Below are 22,874 nucleotides of genomic sequence, written 5' to 3'. Positions count from 1 at the left end.
ACTCTGCATCATCAGCAGCCCCACTTTCCACATCCACGGTGGTTTTGAGTGAAACATTTAGGTCAATGTAAAACATGCGTGTCCTTGCACATGTGATTCATGCTTTTGTTTTCAGCCACACAAAGAAAGCTACGAGAATGCAGATTTTTTGTAATTTTTTTTTTTTTAATTTCCTCCTGGGGAGTGTACCAATATGACTATTAACTACTAAATGACTACTTTCCAGTAAATTGGTGCTTCCCTATTAAATGCCTCTTGCCCCCTTCATTTAGATAGATATATTCTAATACATCAAGCATGCTGGCATATGTTACTTGTGTTATGTTTCAATTCCCCAAACTACATTGTATTGTGTCAGTACTGGTACTCAGGTATAATATTGGCAGTGGAATTTTGAAATGATACTCAGATGTACTGTAGTTTGTAAACACATCATTCAAAGTTGACCCCATCTCCCCAGTTCGTAGCTTCCTCTTGGATGCGTGACTCTGATCTGGCACCTGCTTGTTTCATTTTCAGACTCCTGCTCTCACACCCACTGCCCATAGGTTGAAGGCCAGAAATGTCCTAAACATAGCAAAATAAGAAAATAAAAGCACATGTTCTCTGCAGATACTGGCACTGCCACACACTTAAATAAGGCCCTTGTGATGATGGATTTAAATTCAACAAGGGGTCAAAGAATTCTGTATTTGTCAGTCTAAAGAAACACGCATTTACAAGTTTGAAAGGAAATAATCCATATGTCCAGTATGCAACTTCTCAGCATAACAAAAGCCTATATAAGCTTACTAAGCCATTTTAGCCACTGCAAATGAACTACTTCATGGATTTTATTTCATTTGTCTTTGAAGCTTTGCATGACCTCAGAAACAAACTGCATAAAAGATTAGGACATTTTAGAAGGCTGCTTAACTTTTTGAATTTCTGTGGAATACCCTTTAAGACACAGCCAGTGATCTGACAAGACCTCTGCGTAGATGAGATTCTGCCTCTGCTCAAGGCATCTGAGGAATAGTCCATCAGGTCTTTCTTCTTGATCCTTCTCTCTCATTTCTCTGCAGCCGATGCTTATCTTGCCAATTACCCTTTCTCCTACCCTTTACTGCACAATAGTGTGAGTAATGGACTGAGCGGGGGAATTCATAAATGCCAGGCAGCTCCGTCACCCTGACGCTGAGTCTCTGGGGATTAATCTAAGATCCAAACCTCATGTGCAGCTACCATATAATTTAGGAATTAAAGATGCTACTCTAGCATCTCTCTCCTCATGTGAAGCATTAGGAAATTATTCCCAATGCTAAAGTTTGTCTTAATGACACTAGAGTATAATCAGTGGTAAATTAAAAGCTGCCATTGCTTATTTCCAGTCAATTTCCTTCTGATATGACATGTTGATGTTACAAATAGGGAGGGGAAACACTTATTCTCAAGAGGTGCTAGCTCACAGGTAGACAAAGACAGAACGGAAAAGATGCATACTCATAACTCAGGTGGGCCAAAATCACCTTCGAGAGTTTCCAAAAGAAAAAGCTGACAGTTTTCAAGTAACTTCATATTCATTGTATTAAGTAGGCCTTAGGCTATAAGAAATCCATGTTGCTCAAGCTCCAGCACTTTTTAGAAATTAACTGCAAGCAGAGCCCACCACAGCCCACCACAGAATATATCCAGTCTGTCATGGACAAATTCAAAGAGTTAAGATAATTTCTTGCATAGAGTTAACAAAATGTACATTTTCAGAAAGCAATTTAGTGGCTTTCTCAACAATATTAGTTCATGGCAAGAGTCTTTTGATAATTATGAAATTATTATAAAATATTTGTTTTATAAAATCTGCAATAGTTGCACTATCTAAATAAAATCAAACAACAGATATTTGGTCAAACTTTATATTATTATATAAAATATTCTTCCACCTTCATTTGTTTGTAAAGGCTGTGCTAACATGTGAAAATGATTTATTTTGATGAAGCATGAAGAAGGCAGGGCAGACAAAGACTTCAATTAGTAGAAGAGAACACGTCATTCATTAAACAACAGGAAAACCTAAAGCAACATAAAGAATGACTTCAGGAAATCTCTCATTTTCATCTTTCATCAGTTCACTGAACAAATGGGAATATTTAAAAAAAATATATTACAACAACAAAGGTTATGGCAATATGACGTTGCTATTGAAACGCCATCTTCAGAACATTGCCAAAAATACATCATGCACTTTGTCGCTTAAACCTAACCAAGTGGTTCTGTTTCCTAAATCTGACCAAGACCCCAGGAGTGTGGCAGCTCATTCTCAGCTCATTCAAGACTTTGACTAGAGCTGGTTGTGCACTGTGCTGGGCCCTAAAATCAGACTGGAATTATTCAAACACGCTGTTGTCACAGAGGAAATCATTCAGCATTTTATTTCCAAAATCTGACTCAGAAAAGGCAGTTTGGAGATTGGTCTGTTGTTAGAGATGACAGACCAATCTCAATTGTCTTTTCAGCGGTGGTTTAATTAAAGCGGTTTTACAAACTATAGGAACGGTGCCTGTGAACAGTGAGTGATAAATTATTGTTAAAATCTCCTCCGAGAGACAGTTGAAAACCAATTTTTAAAAAAGCAGCGGGAATGGGATCAAGAGCACAGGTAGAGAATTTTAACTCAACGGCTCAAAAAAAATGTAGGCAATGCTTTGGTGGTCCATTATGTTGTAACTACTGAACAGATTTTATTTTTCTCATATGATGTTAGTCAGCTGTCTGCCACAGTTACAATTGAACAGGTCAAAGCTGAACAGTGTGGGAAGAACATCCATAACACATCCACATCAGGATGGATACACCCAGCCCAGCAGTCAAACACACACTATAAACTGAAACCAGAGATCAAACTGTGATTTGAAGAAGGAGCTGTAGGTGTATGTGTCCATTCTACACCCACGGATCTTATTCTCTGCTCTGTCATGATTAAAGTCAGCCCAGAGTTACATATCCTCTGCAGTGGTTTATAGCAGAGAGGTCAGGAACAAAGGTCAGCTTCATTCTCTCTGCAGTTGAGACTGGATTAAAAAAGTTCAGCTTCGTGGTGAATTAAGCAGAGAGAGAAGAGAGATTTTTTTTTTTTTTTTTTTTTTTCCAGATGTGATATCTGACCTCAGGGAACAGGTCTGATCAGAAAATGCCTCTCTTGCAGTGCCAGGCTGCTCCCCAGACACACTCTATAAGCCTCACCTAATGGGGTGAGCTGAGAGCAGCCCAGCAAAGCAAAGCAAAGCGCATAGGTGGAGAGAGGATTTAGACAAGGAGAGATGACAGGAAGGGAAGAGATGACAGAGTTAAGGACGGGATAGAGAAAGAAACAAGACGTCAGGTCTGCAGCTTTGACTTCAATCCAAGTTTACTATCCAAGAACTGGAAGTTTAATCCTCCTGTTGTCCAAAGGGTAAAAAAATGTCCCGTTCAGAGAATAACAGCAGATAAACCCCCCAAAAAGCATTTACTAGAACATGAGAACATTTGGATGGCTTTTTCTGAACTGTCCATAAGGAAAAGTTAGCCAGCAATGAACTATTAATAAAATGTATTCATTTAATCATCAACTTTACTGTATGGTAAAGAACACACATGCTTGGCCGCTGATTAAAAAAAATGTATGCCTCCATACTTTTGCGTGCTTTCATTTGGTTTCTATTGCAGAATGACATTTGAATGAGCAGGCAGTGGTTTATATCTGCTGCCTCAATAGCAGGGTCACATCCAACATATGCTCTGATTTTCTGTTGCCTTTCTCTTGTAATTTCATCGACACTAGCACAGTAAGAACATCTTGCCCATTGTAGTTTTCACTTCCTGACTTCCATCTTAATTTAATGTCATGTGACTACAAACAACTTATTGGACATCCATCTACATCAGCTCTTGTATTTGGCTTGAGACATCATGCCTGCAAGGCTACAAGTCCAGTCCAAAACTGAACCCACATACCTACACCCTCCAGATGACATTACATCTGCGCTTGCAGGGGTCAATTATACTAATCTAAAGAGTTTCCAAGTATCATCTACATCTTTGAGATTAAAGTCCTTGCTGTGGCAGTGTTGTTAAACATATTACTCCACCAAGTATCGTCAATATATGATCCATGTTTGTGAGATATTGAATTGAAATTACAGAACCACACATGTCCAGCAATGACACATAAGAGATCCAACAGCAAAAAAAAAGAAAAAAAAGTAGATACATTTAAAAGATCAGGTCTTAATGTTGTGGCAGCAACTTTATTTTTTGTGAAACTGTTTTAATTAATTTCCAAGTCATCTGCCTTCCTCATGTCTTTGTCCTTCTTACTGTCCCCTTTACTACCTGGTCCCCTTTACTACCTGGTCCCCTTTACTACCTGGGGGGTTGTACAGAAAGTAAAGGTAGGTAACAACTGGAAGAAGTGATATAAACAAAGAGTCAACAATGAAACATTTCTCCAGTTTCTTTTGAAACTGTACAGTATGGACGGGCCGACCTGTTCCCTCAACCAACCAAGACAGTGAACGTGCACAATTCGAGGCTCGGCTTGAAGTTTTTACCCGTTCTTTCTTCCTTACATATCATCCAGCCAACCAGAACTTCAGAACTTTTTGGACAACTTTACTGGCAAAAAGACAGCGGAGGCTCCAGCCCCGGCTCCACCAGCCAGGAGTACTCGCAGGTGTTGAGAGTGTAAATAAAGGCAGAGAGGAGAAGAGAAGAGGGCTAAGCTAAGGCTAAGTCCTCATCTGCTCTCTCCAGCCAGCATCTACCTCGCCAAAGCACAGTCTGTGGCGAACAAAATGGATGAGCTGCGGCTTTGGATAATCATTAATAAAAGCAGTATGGACTGCAACATCATGATTTTTAAGGAAACATGGCTCAACAGCTATGTTCTTTATAGTGCCATCAAGCTAATGGGGCACTGCATTCATTTAAAAAAAAAACAGCTTGGTGCACAGACACTGCTATAATTGAGACCCACTGCTCTAGCTAACCAGGACGATCTCTTTCTATCTGCATAGAGAGTTTACATCTACTGTTGTAACTGCAGCATACATAGTATATCCTCTACATGCTAATGCTAAGCTTGCAATGAAAGAAGTGCATGCTTCCATTAGCAAACAACAGATTATACATCAGATTGCGAGTAGCTGACCTGAGCCTGACAAGAACACGTTGTGTACAGGCCGGGTTCAGATAAAAACTTTGAAATGATGTACGGATTTGGGTCGGGTTGGGTCACGTCATGCCCCTTTCATACCCAATCATGATACCATCACCTGCTACCAATGAACCTGTTTACCTGGTGAATGTGCCAAACAGCTGTTTTTGGTAGCAACATGTTTCAGTTTAATGTATTTACAAAAATCAATGATGTTGGTGTAATAAAACTTTAAATATATTGTCCTTGTATGGTTTTCAGTTAAGTATATATATATGAAAAAGAATAGCAATTTATCACATTCTGTTTTATTTATGCTTTACACAGCAGACTAACCTTTTCAAGTTTCAAGTTTATCTGTTTGATCATTTTGTCTTTGGACTGTATCCAATTGAATATAGGTCTAAAAGGATTTGCAAATCATTTTGTCCTGTTTTATTTACATGTTACATGGCTTCCGAACTTTTTTTTGGAATAGGCGTTGTAGAGGGGACATGCAGCTCAGGGGAGGTCTGCCTCTAATTAGTGTGTGGTGAGTCATCTCATTTTGTATCTGCTGTAAAATATAAATGCAAAATAACACATCTCTAGTAATGATCTGTGCTTCATGTATCCTTGAGGTCTAAACAAACTCGTAAAACCCATGAAACATTCGCAAAGCACATTTTAAATATTTCACATGCTGTATTATTTACATCCATGTGAGGTGGCAGTCTTCTTCTTGCTGCTTTTCAGAACAACCTGTAAATGTGGAACAGTTCGAAGGAATCACATCAATGGTGCACATATGCATGAAGTTCCTTGTGGATATGCACAATAAAAAAAAAAAAAAAATGGGGACATTCCCATTTCACATAAAAGCTCCCTAGCTCCGTTAATAACAATAAAACTACACAGGGAACCTTTAACATCATGCTAGTCATTGAGTGTGTTAGCATGATGATGCTAACATTTTGCTGAAAGCACAGCTGTGCATGAGTACAGCCTCACAGAGCTGCTGTAACAATGGCTGTAAACTATTTGTCTTTGCTTTAGTATGTAATTATACCAACACCATAAACCTTAATCATGATGCATAATGTAATTTTATTGCATCATGTACATGTTTTACTGTCACAATATACTAATGGGGCCATTAGGCCCCCCTTGGAAGCTGTGAAAAATGAAAACGGAGGTCAGCTATTGCATTAAACATTGATAGAAAATGCAGAAGCACTAAGGTGGTTTGCTCCGATGTAAGTCTCTCTTTAGCTGTAGACATTTATTCAGAATTTGTCAATCGGGGTTTCAGAGATAAATAATTGTAATGACTCATCTTTTTTCAAGACATTTCATATTCAGTGTTATGGTCTTAAGTGACCTTGTGTGTCCTTTAATATGCTGTTGAAAGACTCCTAAGATTCTGGCGGCTCTTTCATTTTAGTGAATTTCAATCAGCTCTATGAATTCATTCTATTTCTCTGTTTCACACAGATCAACACATCATCTGACTTACTGCAGTAATAGTGACCGGTTTGTGCCAAACTGCTGTGGTCCAGCTGCTCAGTGGTGTCAATCATAAATCCTGGGGTATCAGCCACCATCTGTTTGTTGCCATCTTGTCAAATGTCAGCCAGACAGAGTGCTGTTAAGCTACAGAATCACAGTGGAAGCTTTTTCATTCTCAGTATCGTTCTGACACAGTATATTCTTTAGGATAATTTAGAACTGGAGTGCACCTTTGAAGCCATGTACCACAATGAAATGTGCTTTCCAGACACAAAAGCACTGTGATTTTTTGCTAATGTTCTTGAATTTTATTTTGACCCAGTGATGATTCATATTTGCAGATGGCACCTCTGAGGGCAAAGGGGTTTTCTTTTTCATGGAAAACTTGCACTACTTTTCACCTATAATAACATACCCTCTGTGAACTGCAAAACACAGATTGGAAAAGCTTAAATATCTGACTAATTTAAGAGTGATTTTTATTTTTATGTTAAACTGAATGTAATTAAAAAATAATTTTAAGTAGAACAGTGCTTTCAATAAAAAACTCCCTTCCCAAACAAAGAAGAGTTGATCAGTGTCCCTTACAGATGGCAGTGAAGATAACAAAAACAGGTATTTTTTCATCTTGTATTGAGCCTGACTTTAGCAGATCATAACGTATTGGGTATGAAATTAATCTCCAAATGGAGGATGTTCAGTCTATAATTGCAGTTATTTATTATTGCAACCAGGTCCAAAACAGAAAATCCCCTGGACTGGATGGATATCCCAGTGAGTTCTTTAAAAAAATAAAAATAAAAAATGCCACTGAACTTGCTCCTATCTCACTGTCAGCAAAATGCAAAAATGCAGCAAAGACAAATCAAGGAAACACTCACATGAAACACGGGACGTGAAAAAAGATAACACAAGGACTCACTTACATAGAACGTGGCATCGGGTAAACGCAAGGTTTCAAGGGACAAAGGAAGGGAACGCAGACAACACTAAATGACACTGGACAAACACTTACATGAAACATGACATGGCAAGGAAACATAGACAAAGACAAGACTAGCAAACACTTACATGAACATGGCCTGGACATGAACAAAGACAACACAAAGGAAAACACTCACTATGGGCATATGGCAAAGACAAGGATTCTCAGACAATGGAGCTTAACATAGACAACAACCTAACAAAGACTGGGGGGAAGACACGACTTAAATACACAAGGGAGGACAACTAATGACACACAGGTGAAACAGATCAGACAATCACAAGAGCGGGAAGACACACGAAGTAAAGCAAACAAAGAAACATAACTTGAACCTTCAAAATAAACAGGACGTGACAAAAACAGACTATGATAACACAAAAGGAGAAAAACCCGGATCACGATCAAACAAAAGAAAACCTTCAACATAAATCGGATCATGACAGAGGTACTTTTATCACTCGATGCTTAGAAAGTGTTTGATCAGGTGGAGTGGGACTATCTTTTCCATTCCCTAAAAATATTTGGATTGGGAATAAGGTTTACATCATAGATTCAGATTTTCTACTCATTCCCTCTAGCAGCAATATGCACAAATAATGGGACCAGACAAGGCTGCCCTTTGTCCCTACTCCTATTTGCTGTGGCAGTCGAACCACTAGCAATTGCGCTACATGATGACATATCAATTAAAGTAAAGTATCCCTCTATGCGGATGATATGATCTTGTACTTATCAGACCTAGCCTAAGGAGCCTGCCACAGACACTTACCTGACTAGATACATTTGGGAAAATATCAGGTTACTAAATAAACACACAGAAAAGTGAAATTATGCCTGTCAACCCTGCAGCGAATCAGATTGTTTTTAATTTATTGCCCTTTAAATTAAGTAAAAACAAACTTGAATATGGTTTATAAAAAATAGCTACAGTCATGTGGACCTGCCCCTTTACATGCTATGCTCCAAGTTCCCACCCCCTGAACCTAAATCCAGTTACTCTATGAACCCAGTGGTAAGGCATTCTTTGAAGGTCTGGACACAGTTCCGACGAGCTTTGTCACTTAATAATTTACCAATCAATGCCCCTATAGCAAGAAACAATGTGTTTAAACCCCCTGTTACAGATTATATTTCTCTGCCTTGTTCTCAAGTCTTAACTGTATCACTTTAATCTTAAAAAAAATCTAAGTCTCTGAGAAATTCAGCTTTTCTTCAATAAATGCACAGAGTCTGAAATGAGAGTCGGAGTCCAGAGGAGATCACAAAGCCTGACTATGCTCTGCCGAACAAACTGAAAAACTGCATGGAAACATCACCTTTTATACTATTATCAGGAACCTGGATACATGATTAGGCCATGTCCCCGTACTACCTTTATACCTCTTTTTTAACTAAATTCTAACGGTGTCTCATCAGCTGTTGTTTTTCCCTTGACATCTCTGGCTTCTGTATCTATTGGAATCTGGTGATCTCAACACACCCCCTATGTGTGAACTACATTTTCCATGCTCCTGAGCACTAACTCTTCATGCACCTGTGATAACACACTCTCGAGCACAGGACAGACATGCGCAATCTTGCCCTCAGATTGACACTATGACAGGGTTAACCTCCTCCTGCATCCCATTTTCGTGGACCCTTGTGGCAGATCTCACTTCTCTCAACTCAAGAACCTCTTCACTTCAGCCCACATCCTGGTCCAGCCAACTGTACTTGCCAATTAATTGTAGAAGTTGATGCATCTGACACTGAAGTGGAGGCTATAGTCTCTCAGTGATCAAAAACTCTATCCTTGTACATATTATATCCATCCATATCCATGTGTATCACCAACAGAGCAAACCTGATGTGGGGAACAGAGAATTGTTGATGGTGAAACTGCCATTAGAAATGTAGCGTCCTTGCCTTCTTGCCCAGACACCACTCTCCTATCGTCCTGTGTGATGGTGGCAATGACTTGGGAGATTGAGTCGGTGGTGGGACAGGCCCAACGGTCTCAACCTGACCAAGTTAACGGTCCCCCAACTGTCTCTTTGTGCCTGAGTCTCTTTGTTCACCGGGTCTGCAACGAGCTCACACTTACCATTTTGTCTGTCACTCGGAAGCAAACCACACCCTAAATCTGCTGAAGAGAATTTTTGGTGGCCCACAATCGAGGTCAGCTCCTGTGACTGTGTCTCTGCTTGTTCTGTATGCACCCAGGGAAAAACCTCACATCCTCATATTGATCTGTTGCGTTCAATTGCCCATCCGCTGTTGTCCTTGGTCTCACATTGCACTCAACTTTGTGAAGGACCTCCTTCACAAGGTAACACAGTGATCCTCACCATAGTGGATTGTTTCTCCAGGCAGTTCACTTTGTAGCCCTTCCAAAGCTCCACTCAGCCCGAGCAACTGCTGGTCTCCTCGTAACACATGTTTTTCAGATTTCATGATATTGTCTCAGACAGAGGTCCACAATTCATTTCCCGAGTGTGGGGAGAGTTTTGTCCACATCTGTCACTGGGTTTCCACACTCAGATGAATAGCCAGGCACAAAGAGCCAACCAGGATGAAGAAATGGCTTTATAGGGAAGTCCCATTTGACCTGGATTGTGTTTACTAACAAACTCTCTCGCTCGCTCCCACCAACTCACCTGCATACCTGATCCACTCATCAGCTACACCTGTAGCCTGCAGTCTACAAACCCTGGTCCATCACTTTACTTTTTGCCAGATCGTTCTGTGTGTCATTCTGTGTGATGCTGCACTCTCAGTCCTCTGCAGTTTCCTCATGCTATCTTTGAACCTGCCTAATGCTATTTCACCTGTGCTTCAGGTTCATTGTCTCCTGCCTTCCTGATTTGTCTGCTACACCCTGATCCTCATCTGTCTGCAGTGTTCTTGAAGGTTCCAGCCACTGCCTGCCCTGCTCTGTTGCTCTGATTCACAATACACAATCCAGCCAGCCTCTGCTCCATCTGTTCGCCACTAACTAATCTTATAATAAAATGCTCTTGGTTGAAATTTTACAGGGTCACTGATTCTGATTTCTACTTTACAGTCCTGAGTAATTACCTAAAACTTAAAAATAACATGTGAATCAGTCATCAAGTTGCATTATGTATAGGCACCAGGCTTTAATAAGAAAAGGGAATGTGGGTGTGCATCAATTATCAAAACACTATATATTATAAACAACATGGTGACACAACTTAACTGATAGACCAACTGATTGACTGACTTACTGAATTGTTTTCAGAAGTGGGGGAACACTTTCTCTACAGATGATGAAATACAACACTGGTGCTATAAAGAATGTGGTGCACATCTGCTTAAACCTGTTTCTTGTGTTCATTTTCAGATAACCCTCGTATGGTGAGCCATGTCCCAGTCACCATCCAGGTCCTAGATGTCAATGACAACATTCCAGCCATCTCTGGGGGCAACAATGCAGTCATAGTGTGTGAGAGCACCAAAAATGGACAGGTGGGTTGCTATTGCTCCTGCCTAGGACAACAAAAGAAACACTCTGTGGGTGTCTGGCTTGCAGCTGCCACTACAACTTTCTCAATCTTTGAGAACCTGTGTATGGAAACAGAATGGAAACAAAAATGAAAAAAAGCTCAAAAATCTATTTTTTTCTGAATCCAACATTATTTGTGAGGTGGGTTTGATCAGCTGACCTGGAAATTCACACACTGGAGGCACAGCAAATCATTGATGAGTGCAGTAAGTGTCAAATCAGCATGTCAAATCAATAGGCCCTCACAGAATAATATGAAGCAAAGTATAATATACAAAATGTATTTGTAGGGTTAGGGTTGGATAATTGCCAAGTTTCCATAAAAATATACAGCAACCTCCAGAAAATGCTAATTAATGACCTTTTCAATTCACTACTATTATGCAATATTAGGACTTAGAGGCATCAAGATAAACAACTGGTAGCTGGTTTCAATCTCCAGATGGCTGCCATTAGACCCCTGCAGAAGACGATGGTGCAGATGTTGTAATTAAAAGATCTCCTGTCAAACCTTAAACAGTGGAAAACCACGTAAAAATGTGTCATTTCTATTAACTTCATGTATTTATTTGAAGGAGGTTACAGTCTCCTCATAGGTCCATACATACTTCAGCTTGTCCAGCTACTGACATTTAAGTCACATGCTTAATGTTGTCATGGTTTGATAAGCCTGTCTCCATTGCACTCCACATTTTGTTTTTATCGATATGTTGACACTCAGCTAAATGTAAAATGTTTTATTGCCATATTTAAACTTTTTTTTTTGGATTTCAGTTATATCCACTAGTTTTTTTCAGAAATTGCAATTTGTAAACGTTTTTTAAAATAGATGCAGGGAAACACTTCTCCTCATCCACTGTGATAACTGCAACACACAAGAAGACCTGCTATCACCAACCAGAAGAACAAGTTATGATAGCATTTGCCAATTAAGGAAGCAAATCTCAACAAATGTTGCACCTCTAAGGCATTGACTTTTGCCAGGACAGAAAAATGGCTTTATGTAGAGCAGCACATTCACCTGTGTTCATGAAAGCAATTATAACAGATGAATATTGTTTGAAGCAACCATTTGCATATGTACAAAATAAGTCACTGCATAATGTACATGCAGGCTCCACCATAACTCCATATCCTTCACATGTACCTTTGTGAACAGCCACACAAGCCAGGAAGAACACCAACACTAGTGGTGGTGAAGGACAGAAGAACAATTGCAACAACATTGTCATTCCATATATGTCTGGAGTATCTGAGAAACTCAGGAGGATTTTCTACAAACACTGCATCCTTGTGTTTTTCAAACCCAGCGACACAAAGCAAGACAGAAACTGTTCCACCCAAGAGCGGCACACCCAAACACAAGAAAAGCAATCTAGTTTATGCAGTCAAATGCATAGAAAAATGCATTAACTTGCATATTGGGGAAACAAAACAACCAAACAATCACATGGCTCAGCACAGGGTGGCACACCTATGTATAAAAGATAAGAGACACTCGTTCGAGGACAATAACAGACATTTTTTGGATAGGGAGGACAGGTTTGAAACAATTATCCCCCACCTACAATGTTATCTTTTCTTCCCTTCCCAGGAGACTTAACAACCATTCACATTTGGCCTCGTGTTGTTTACACTTGGCCTCATGTGACTCCCAGCCAGTAGCACTAATCACCTAAGTGGTATCAATGTCCTTGATCACGGCCCCACAGATGTTAAATACCTGGGACTCCCTGCCAGTCACTTAGAACTGAAGAATCACCTTGGATTATGATTTAGGACACTGCTGCACTGTTTTAAAAATGAAACTAAATATGTAACATATTAAAAAGATCTTCAGAAGAAGGTCTGCAGCCAATGGACTGACTGTGTATGAACTCTGTATTGAGAGATGGACTCACACATTGTTAATTTGGGTTTTTTTATGGTCTTTTTATGGTATTCATGGCACAGAATAACTCCAGACTTATCCTTCAGTTATCCAGAACCGGGCATTAATGAACAACCTACATTACAGAAATCATTTCAAGATTATGGTTGAAGTCATAAACCAGGTACAACTCCAGTAATGCTCCCTCAGTACTGTAAGTAAGACTTACAGTCACCTCTTCCCTGTTTATCACTCTCATTCTCTGACAGAGTTGTTGTGCATTGAGAACAAATGTGAACACCTACTAAGAGCCAGGCTCACTCCACACAGAAAAAAAAAGATATCTCCAATGAACTCATTGGCCAAGGCACATGCAAATTAAATCTTAAAATGTGAACATAACCCCAGGTTCAGCTCTGTAACACGTAACAAGTACAGTACATACAACGAACCCAAATATACACATCACTGAAAACATGTATGAACACACACTCATCTTCTCTCTCTCTCACTCTCTCACACACACACACACACACACATTTATGTTGATCTGTAGCCTTTTTGTTGTGTGTCTGACACCATCAGTGGGGGATTTATCAGCTGAGCTGCAGACTCTGCAGCTTCTTGAACCCATAAATTATTCAGACTGCGGAGCACGCTGATGCTTCCGCTGCTGGGCCAGATAGCAGCAGAGACGATCATATTAAACCCAAACACAGGCCTGCCTCACTGCTCCCCTATCTCCCCCCTTTACTCCCCCCTCCATCACCACACTGCCAGCCTCTCTGCTCCACAGCAGGACCAATTCTGAACCAGGAATGATAAAACACTTTTTTTTTTTTGTTGGTGCGAAGCACGAAGGTGTAGATCTGCATCACAGCAGTGGCTGTCCCCACATGTACATTAACACAGACAAATCACACATCACACGCTCTGCCTCTGTCTTATTATGTATAGTGCTCTCTCTTATTATCTGTCCTCCACATTCTCATTTGTTTGTTTTATGTAAATTTAAGTTCAAATGTGTGTGCATGTATGAGAGTGTAATCATGTCGCCTGGCTTCAGTCAACAGAAAACACATAGCAGCAAAGTCAATGTCTAGGGAGGGCTCTTTTTGTGATTTTGCTGCCATTGCAATAAATTGATGCTTAGAATTTTTTATGCATGGCACGTCACTCTGGCGTGACTGCTGCATTTGGGGACTCAGTTGTCTACATTTGCATAATTGATTGCACAATGATGAGACTGGCTGTTTAGGTTGGGGGGTAAAACAGTGCATGTAATCCTCGTTCCTTGTTTGCTGTGTTAAGTGCATGGAGACAAGTGGCAGATACAAGCCTGAGGGCTCAGAATACTGCAACACTATGAATTTTCACTTGGTTTTTGCATGTTTGCTCGTGAGAAACATTCAGTGATGCCTGTAGGGAAATGTGGACACACAATTTAAACTGCACTCTGCAGATTACAATTCAAATTATGATTGTTGTTAACAAATTGCACAGTTTTGGATGGGAAGTAATCTGAAAAAAAAACCACATTAAATAAATAACAGATCAATTTTGGGAGATTATATTTGTGTTACTGCTTGCAATGATGTAAAGGCAAACTGTAACTAATTACTAATGTGGTGAGCAACCCTACCACCTCTGCTGATATCATGTTGAAACCAAGGACACAAGGACATGTGTTCACATTTGAGGTTTTATGTCAGAAGCTTCAGTTCAAAGTCAAAACATAATCACAGACAGTTATCATCACTCAAACTGATGCTTTTGTCGATTTGTGGGTGAAACCTTCAGATTATTGAAATCACCTGCAGCCAGCCCACACCTGCCTGGGGATGACAAGTTTTGCTTATGTTGAGCTTTTTGGAAATAAGGGTTTCAGCGCATCCAGCATCCACCGTCCTCAACAAACTTTGACCTTGAGGGCAGACAGGAGAAGATGCAGATGATAAAGCAGATGGCAAATGTATGTGTGAAACAATGTGTGCTCTAATGTAAAGCACGTTCAAGGCAGGGGACACAATACAGTGACATGAAAAAATCAAACAGAATAAGACCAAGGATGGGCAAGATAAAAATAATACAGTTAGGCAAAAAATATCTGGACAGTGACACGTTTTGTTATTTTAGCTGTTTACGAAAACATATTCAGGATACAATTATATAATGAATATGTGCATAAAGTGCAGACTCTCAGCTGTAATGTGAGAGTATTAACATCCAACTGGAGCAAGGGTTTAGGAATTACAGCTCTTTAATTCATAGCTGCCTCTTTTAAGGGACCATAAGTAATTGGACAATCGACTCAGAAGGCTGCAAAAAAAAAAATTAACGGCCTGGAGTTGATTCCAGGTGTGGTGTTTGCATTTGGAAGCTGCTGCAAACACACAACATGCAGTCAAAGGAGCTCTCAATGGAGGTGAAACAGACCATCACAACGCTGAAAAAAGAAGAAATCCATCATAGAGTTAGCAGAAATGTTCGGAGTGGCCAAATCAACCGTTTGGTATTATGAGAAAAAAAGAGTGCACTGGTGAGCTTGGGAACTCAAAAAGGCCTGGACGTCCACAGAGGACAACAGTGGTGGATGATCGCAGGATCCTTTCCATGATGAAGAAAAACCCCTTCACAACATCCACTCAAGTGAAGAACACTTTCCAGGAAGTAGGTGTATGAGTATCTAAGTCTACCATAAAGAGAAAACTTCATGAGAGTAAATACAAAGGGTTCACCACAAGGTGCAAACCATTAATCAGCCTCAAAAATAGAAAGGCCACAAACAAGCAACAACTGAAGACAGCTGCAGTAAAGTCCTGGCAAAGCATCACAAAGGAGGAAACCCAGCGTTTGGTGATGTCCATGGGTTCCAGACTTCAAGCAGTCATTGCCTGCAAAGCATTCTCAACAAAATAAGGGTTATGTTTATTTGTCCAATTGAGCCCCTGAAATGAGGAACGTTTGTATAAAAATACCTACAATTCCTACATGTTTAATCATATATTTTTGTTCAACCCCTTGAAGTAAACTTTAAAGTCTGCACTTCAATTCAGTTGTAGTTGTTTCATTTCAAATCCAATGTGGTGGCATGCAGAGCCCAAATCATGAAGATTGTGTCACTGTCCAAATATTTCTGGGCCTAACTGTAAGTCTATGTATATATTTATATACATATGTGCTTAAATCAAGTATAGAACAGTGCTTCTTTAAAAAGTAAAAACGTGTCTTTACAAACTTGAGATAAAAGAAATACATCAGGCTGCCAGATCTTATCGAACACACCTCCTCTATCTTCATTATGAAATCTCAGTCCCTCCAGATGAATCGTGTTTGCCGTTTCTGTCAAACTGTCTGACAAACTGGTGAAACATCAGTAAAAATTGTATGTAAATTCTCCCTTGAAGAAGAGTCTGTGTAATGTTGTAAAATGTATCATCATGTGTACTCTTTAAATATTAATCCCAAACAGTATCTACAAGTTCAACATCCAGCTCATCTGACCTCACCTGGTCAGGTCCTGCTGTGTTCAACAGGGCTCTGGTCTTTAAGAGAAGTTTAGTACTCATTCCATAGATAGCTGGAAAGCTAGGATTCTTGTGGTTTCATTGATGCAGACCATTGTAGGATACAATCACAAGAGTGATTAGTCAAAACCAAAGCCATGCATGTACTCCAAATGGTTCAAGAAGCCAGAAGCAGACCATGTCACAGAGCCCAAAGGAGACCCGGTTTTGAGTCGTTGTTGGAGAGAACTGGGAGAGGTGAGAAAGATGAAACAGTGTTAAAGTTTATTACATGAAGGCACATAAATACACGCTGTAAGTCAATGTTTCTCAAACATTTTCATGAGATTTAGATTACAGAAGTGAGAGTACACGACAGTTAGGTCGCTACCTATTCGGACGTTGACATGATTTCTGTTTATTAGTACAATCTGAAATTACATAATGAATATGGACACATGGACAGTGCAAACTGTCATCTTAAATTTGTGGGTATTTTCAGGTGTATCAAGTAAACCATGTAGTAATCAGGGCCATTTGACAGCCAGTCTCAGAGGACCACACGTTATTGGTCAAGTCCCTATAAACCTAAATTAAATGGACACTTTAGTACTGAGCTGCAGATTCTTTAAATTTGATGACCAAATAATAAAAACCCTCATTGTGCTAAATGTCTGCACTTTAAACTCCTGATCATTCTTTCATTTGAACAAAAAAAAAAAAAAACATACAAAATAAAAAGTAGACTATATAGATGTACATATTATACAAGCAAAATGACCTTTGACTATATAAACGAAAAAATATGTAGAAAATGTATATATACAAATATGTAAAAAATTGCCCCAATAGCTGTGGAAAAAACAGCAATTTATGCTGCCTTCAGATTAAAAATAACAATAAATAGTGTCACTACTATTGCACAGAAGTAAATGATATGTAGTATTGCACAAAATGTATGGATATGAGCGGAATTTGGCAAAAGCCAAGAGCATACAGGGGAAATTTGACTTGAGTCTGTGGGGATATACACTCAGCCATAAACTCAGCCTTTCTGTTTCCTATAATGTTTAGTGTTTATGCTGTCTTAGATTTGTTAAGTTAATTGTATGCTTTAGCATTGAGGTCGTGGTTGGTGGTGGTGGTGTACTGAGCTGCATCATATTCAGAGCTGTTTCTAACATTTTAGCCCCCTCATGTATGTAAATAGAGGGAAAAAAAAGATTAGAAACACCTCTCAATGTAACATTGTGGAGGTTGTTGCAAAATGTCTTAATGACTTCAGCTTGACAGTTCATTCTTGACCCTGGAAAGAGCAGCTGAACAAACAGTCTCAGCTCAAGGTCCATTTACTGACTCATTGTGGAGGTCTTTTAACTGTACCCCTATCAGACAGTCTGCATCAGCAGTTGGAGTTACAATAGCACACAAACAAGTCAGTGGACCTTGGGTTGACATTGTTTTCTCAATTATGAAGACTTAGTTGGACTTTTTAGTTACACCCACTGGCGCACCATGAGGTCCCCAGAGAAGATGTACTGTTTTCCATTGGCTCTCTATGTCCCCCAAAGCACCTTCTTTATAGATAACAAGAATATATTATAGAGAGTGTAAAAATATCTAAGAGGAGGACTCACAAAAAAATCATATATGATGGATTTGCTCAAATCAGAAAAGCAAATTACCATTTATTTTGTTGTTTTGTTTTGTTGTATTGCTGACACTAAACTTAATCTCCACTGCAGTGACACTGGCACTTATAGGGGTCATCATGGCTGCAGTTAGAGGTGATCCTCCAAATGTTTCTGAATGAGGCTGGTTGTTGGTGGAAGTCTGGGTGTACAGTTACCAGTTACACTACAACAGAAAGTATTGGAAATGGGCTCCCTTGCTTTGTTCTGAAGCTCTGACGGATTTTTAATGAGTAGCTCCTAGCTGGCTTCGGCCCCGGCTAGCTTTGGTTAGAGGATGGAACATATCGTTGCAGATGAGGAAGACATTCACAAACATCTGGCATTTCACATCATGTTTATGACTGTCTTTTAAACTGGGGAAACTGCCACAGCTGTATTTTTGGAACTTCATCAACTCACTTAGGCATTTGTACATTAAAACCAAAAAAACAAAAGTGTAATTTTTTTGGCCTTTGCATGGCAAACATTACCATTATAGTGTAGAATTTCTGTTGAATGCAAAAGGGAACAAACAAACAAATGTTATATTATACAATAGCCTATTAGATTAAACAGCATTGTCATTTATTTTAACATCAGCTTTAACCAAGACTTACCGTATACACATAACAAAGGTTTTGGATAAGCAAATTTTTTACTCAGTTCATTAATCTTATTTAAAATTACATTAGCTAGAATCAAAACAAATCTAAATGCTTGGATCTGTGTGAAATTGTAATTTACCATTCAAATAGCTAACAAGAACATGCACTGAATGGAGAGTGTTTTAATTGTTGGGCCGTGAGATCACAGCCCGTTGTGGTCACAAGGTACAGCAGACCTGTTGAAATGGAAAAGAAAAACACATTTAGTTCATGCCACAATCCATGCAAGTATAAATGAAACGATAATGTGTTTAGACTATTTCCATGCATATCGCTTCATTTTGAAGGGAAGCATGTTCCACGCTTTAGAGATTAACATCACACATGTGCCCAAAGTACTTGTCTGGTGGTAACAATATAGAATCACATCTAATACAAAATTAACATGAAAAACTCACCAACACCTCCATATGCTAAAAACTGAGATGTCTCCTCTTAAACAAAAATTTTCTTTCAGCTGGAAAAAGTTGCATTGGATTTTTTATGGTGAAAAATAAAACCAAATGTAAATATTTCTCCTGCAATCATACTTGCATTTTAATCACAGAAGCTGCGAGTCTTTATACTCTAACTAGCTGATTAATGTTCACCCAATCAAAGGCAATGCCCAGGAAAAACAAACTAAACTAAACTAAATTCCACATTAATGAACCAATATGTAACTCTTCAGAAACAAGCCGCTTCAACTTAAGGAAGCAAAAAGCAAAATATTTTCTCAAAACAAGGTTAAATGCCAACTAAGGTTGTGGCTCATGATAACAATGCATATTCACTCAAGCGGTGTGTAAACAGGAAATCATGGCCACTGAGCTTGATATTCTGTGTAATGGATTGTGATGAATTGCTGGAGGTCAGGCAGGGTCACTGACTTGATGTCAGCTTCATGTTAGCGCATTAAAGACTTAAAGCAAATACTTCTTAAGACCTCCTGTCAACACTTCTCAGTCTCTTCCTTTATGATGCTGCTAGCTTTGGTTCCCTCACTTTAAATGTTCTCTTACTTGTATTTCTTGTCTTTTAAATTCCTTTACCACAATTCTGTTTATCTCCATCAGGTGATACAGACCATCCGAGCAGCAGATCTGGACAACTTTGCAAATGGAAAGTTTTCCTTCTATGTGCCTGCTGAGCATCCAGCCAATCCAAACTTTACTTTAAAGGACAATGGAGGTAAGACTTGTAAGCAGAGAAGTTGACATGAGTACTTCTTTTCCCAGTTCCATGGTGATGGGAGACGGAATCGCTGCCTGGATTATTATGAGTTAGCATTTTTTGACTGAATGAGCTGTTACATTTGTGGACCCTGCTGGAGTCACAGGCTGGATTGTGGGCATACAAACTGCAAAACTGACAGCAGTCTTGTGCGTGCTTAGGGTTGAGCAACAATTGCACTTTGGCTAGGGTTAGAGAAAGATTGTGGTTTTAGTTAAATGTTAATAAAGTATGCTATTGTGTCTTTGGCTTCGGGTCACAGCAGACTTTTTCTGTATTTAACCAAGACCATGATCTTTCCCTCATGCTGGTGCCTAAACAGAGCCATGAAAAGTTTCTTAACGCTCTAGTTGCAATAATATTGATAAAAAACATGATCTGGTGGCATCACATTTCCTCCCAAAGCATTTGCTGTTCCAAATTAGTTGTAATTAACACAATTTATTGGAGATGTGGTTGCTGTACACTGCCTGTCTAGCATTAGCTAGCTGAAATTAGCAACTAGCCAGTGAACATAGTTGAGCAGAGCCAGATATTTTTCTCAGATGTTGATGTTGTACACACTACAAAATATATGTAGTGGCTGTCTCTTGATAACATTAAGAGCCATTCAGGATGAGAAATCACAAGTTTTGTATGAAAAATTCCAGTTATTATAATAATATACTGAATATAATATGACAACAGAGCGGTGGGCTCTGGGAAAAGATAAGATAAACTTTGTTAATCCCCAGCTGGGGAAATTTGGTGTTACAGGCAGCATGTGTAGAAATAAGAATAGCAAGGCAGATGACATCCTCTGTCATCTGTTAGCTCTGAACACAAACTACTGAGGGTCCAGGCTGGCTGGGATGTTGTCATTCATTTGATAAAAATGTCAGTAATGACATCGCCCAGCTGGTTGGCACATGGTCTTAGTACACAGCCAGGGATGGTTTTTTGTTTTATTTAAGATCAGGCAGACAGGAAATAGGGGAGAGAGGGGTATGACATGTGATGGTTGCCACCCCTAATCGAAGCAGCGGTGGTTGTGGATGGGCAACATGCACTGTAACCCTTCTGCTACCAAGGCACTGTTGGCATGTTATTCCCTGGTTATTGCTTACATTCACAGAGGGGGCTCTTTGCCTCTTTGATGGCAGCTCTCAGTCAGCTCTGGCAGGGTTCTATGCTTCCTTGTTTCCTGACTGAAAGGCAGCTTTTTGGCCCCTGGATAGAGCAGGCTTTCTGGTCGGGCACTGATTTTGTTGTCTTTGTGATGACCACATCATCACTCTGCTGATGTATGATGTCACCGATGATGTATATTCCTCAGTGTGGTTGCTGTGCTCCTGAACATTAGCCAATCTCAAAACAGTCCTACAGAGCTGTTGTAGCTTCACCTGTACACACTGTAACTGTGAACCCTTTGGTCCTGGTTGACACAAATCTATTTTTCTGTGACAGTGTTGTAATATAATTTGGCAAACAATTTCAATAGCACAGGCTCTTGTTTCATTCTTAATGATTTACATGCTCGAAAACCATATGTCGGTTATTTGATATGATTATGATGTGTATGATAGATTCATGACAAGCCCGGAGGCACGAGGTTTCTGGACTCAAGAATGCAGACCCACACAACAGCAAGGTTTCAAAAATAAGGATAAATTTATTAACTGAAATCGCTCAGGATGAAATACAAAATAAACTTGGCAAGATAACAAAGTACAACAAAAAGCGCTAAGGATAATAATGATAGGCAAATAACAAACTAACTATGGCTCAAAAGGCTTGGAGGAAAAGTAACAAACAAAATGCACAAGGCAAGACTAAGCACTAAGGCTGGATAACAAAGTACAACAAAAGACGCAAGGCTAGATTAATTACTATGGTAAGGTAACAAAGTTCAAACAAAAGATATATCTCTATACTAATGACAAGACTTACAAGGATAACAGGAGACAAGGATCATGAATGCAAGATAGCAAGGCAGTACAAGACATGGCACGAGACAATCTGGCACAGGACAAAGGGAGAATTAGGGCGGGGGTAGACAATCTACTTTTGTATTTGTTTCTCTGAATTTGGAAATGACTGTGTGGAGCTGTTTATGGTGGATATAGATATAGATCTTTAAGCTCTCCTGTTGGTTTAACAGGATACATTCCTGGATTTCTCTGAAGTTCTTAAATCCCTCATGGACCCTCAAAGACCCTGAAGATGCATTGAAGTTGCTGTGCATATGTTGTAGATTTACCTATACAAACCTATATAGGAATATACACACCGGCTGTGTGAGGTTGTAACACGATTGCCATCATGACCTGAGTTAATACTGTCTGCTACTCATTTCTAATTGAGAACAGTCTGTTGGTCCTAATAGAGGTGTTCTGGTGTCCGACTGAAGCTTTTAAACATGGAAATATTAAACTCGTAATTGACTTTGTAAATTATTGGGAAAGAAAGTGACATAAAAGAAAAGAATTAGAACTATATAGATGTAGAGGGGAGTGGTGAGGCTTTGAGCCTCTGACCTCAGACATGTGACACTGGACACTGCCCTCCTCTCTACAGGAGACCAAAGCTAAAGTTTTTCTTCGGTTTGCCTGCTCTTCATTTCAGTCTATTTACTTCAAAGCTCTTGAGTCTTGTCCCTGGCGAGCAGGCTGCTGGCCCGTTCATCTGGAGAGCGATTCTTTTCCACCGCGCAGGGATCAGCTGAATCCTGAGCGTCCCGAAGACATCCAGCTAACATGAAAGAACGAACACTTCTTTGAGAACTCTGCTCCAGTGTGCTCAATGGCTTCATTTCTAA

The 22,874-nt window shown here is 39.6% G+C and overlaps 1 protein-coding gene across 1 annotated transcript in view; it reads left to right on the top strand.

Annotated features, from left to right (window-relative positions):
* The window catches only part of LOC121614578 (cadherin-18-like), a 150,501-nt gene that overhangs the window by 108,916 nt on the left and 18,711 nt on the right, over window positions 1-22,874 (top strand). The window contains exons 8-9 of the mRNA XM_041948516.1: window positions 10,990-11,114; window positions 19,921-20,035. Of these exons, the coding sequence (XP_041804450.1) occupies window positions 10,990-11,114; window positions 19,921-20,035 (240 nt within the window). The remainder of the gene's footprint in view (window positions 1-10,989; window positions 11,115-19,920; window positions 20,036-22,874) is intronic.

This window comes from Chelmon rostratus, chromosome 12, assembly GCF_017976325.1.
Source record: "Chelmon rostratus isolate fCheRos1 chromosome 12, fCheRos1.pri, whole genome shotgun sequence".
NCBI classification, from domain to species: Eukaryota; Metazoa; Chordata; class Actinopteri; order Chaetodontiformes; family Chaetodontidae; genus Chelmon; species Chelmon rostratus.
This window is presented reverse-complemented; position numbering and strand designations above follow the sequence as displayed.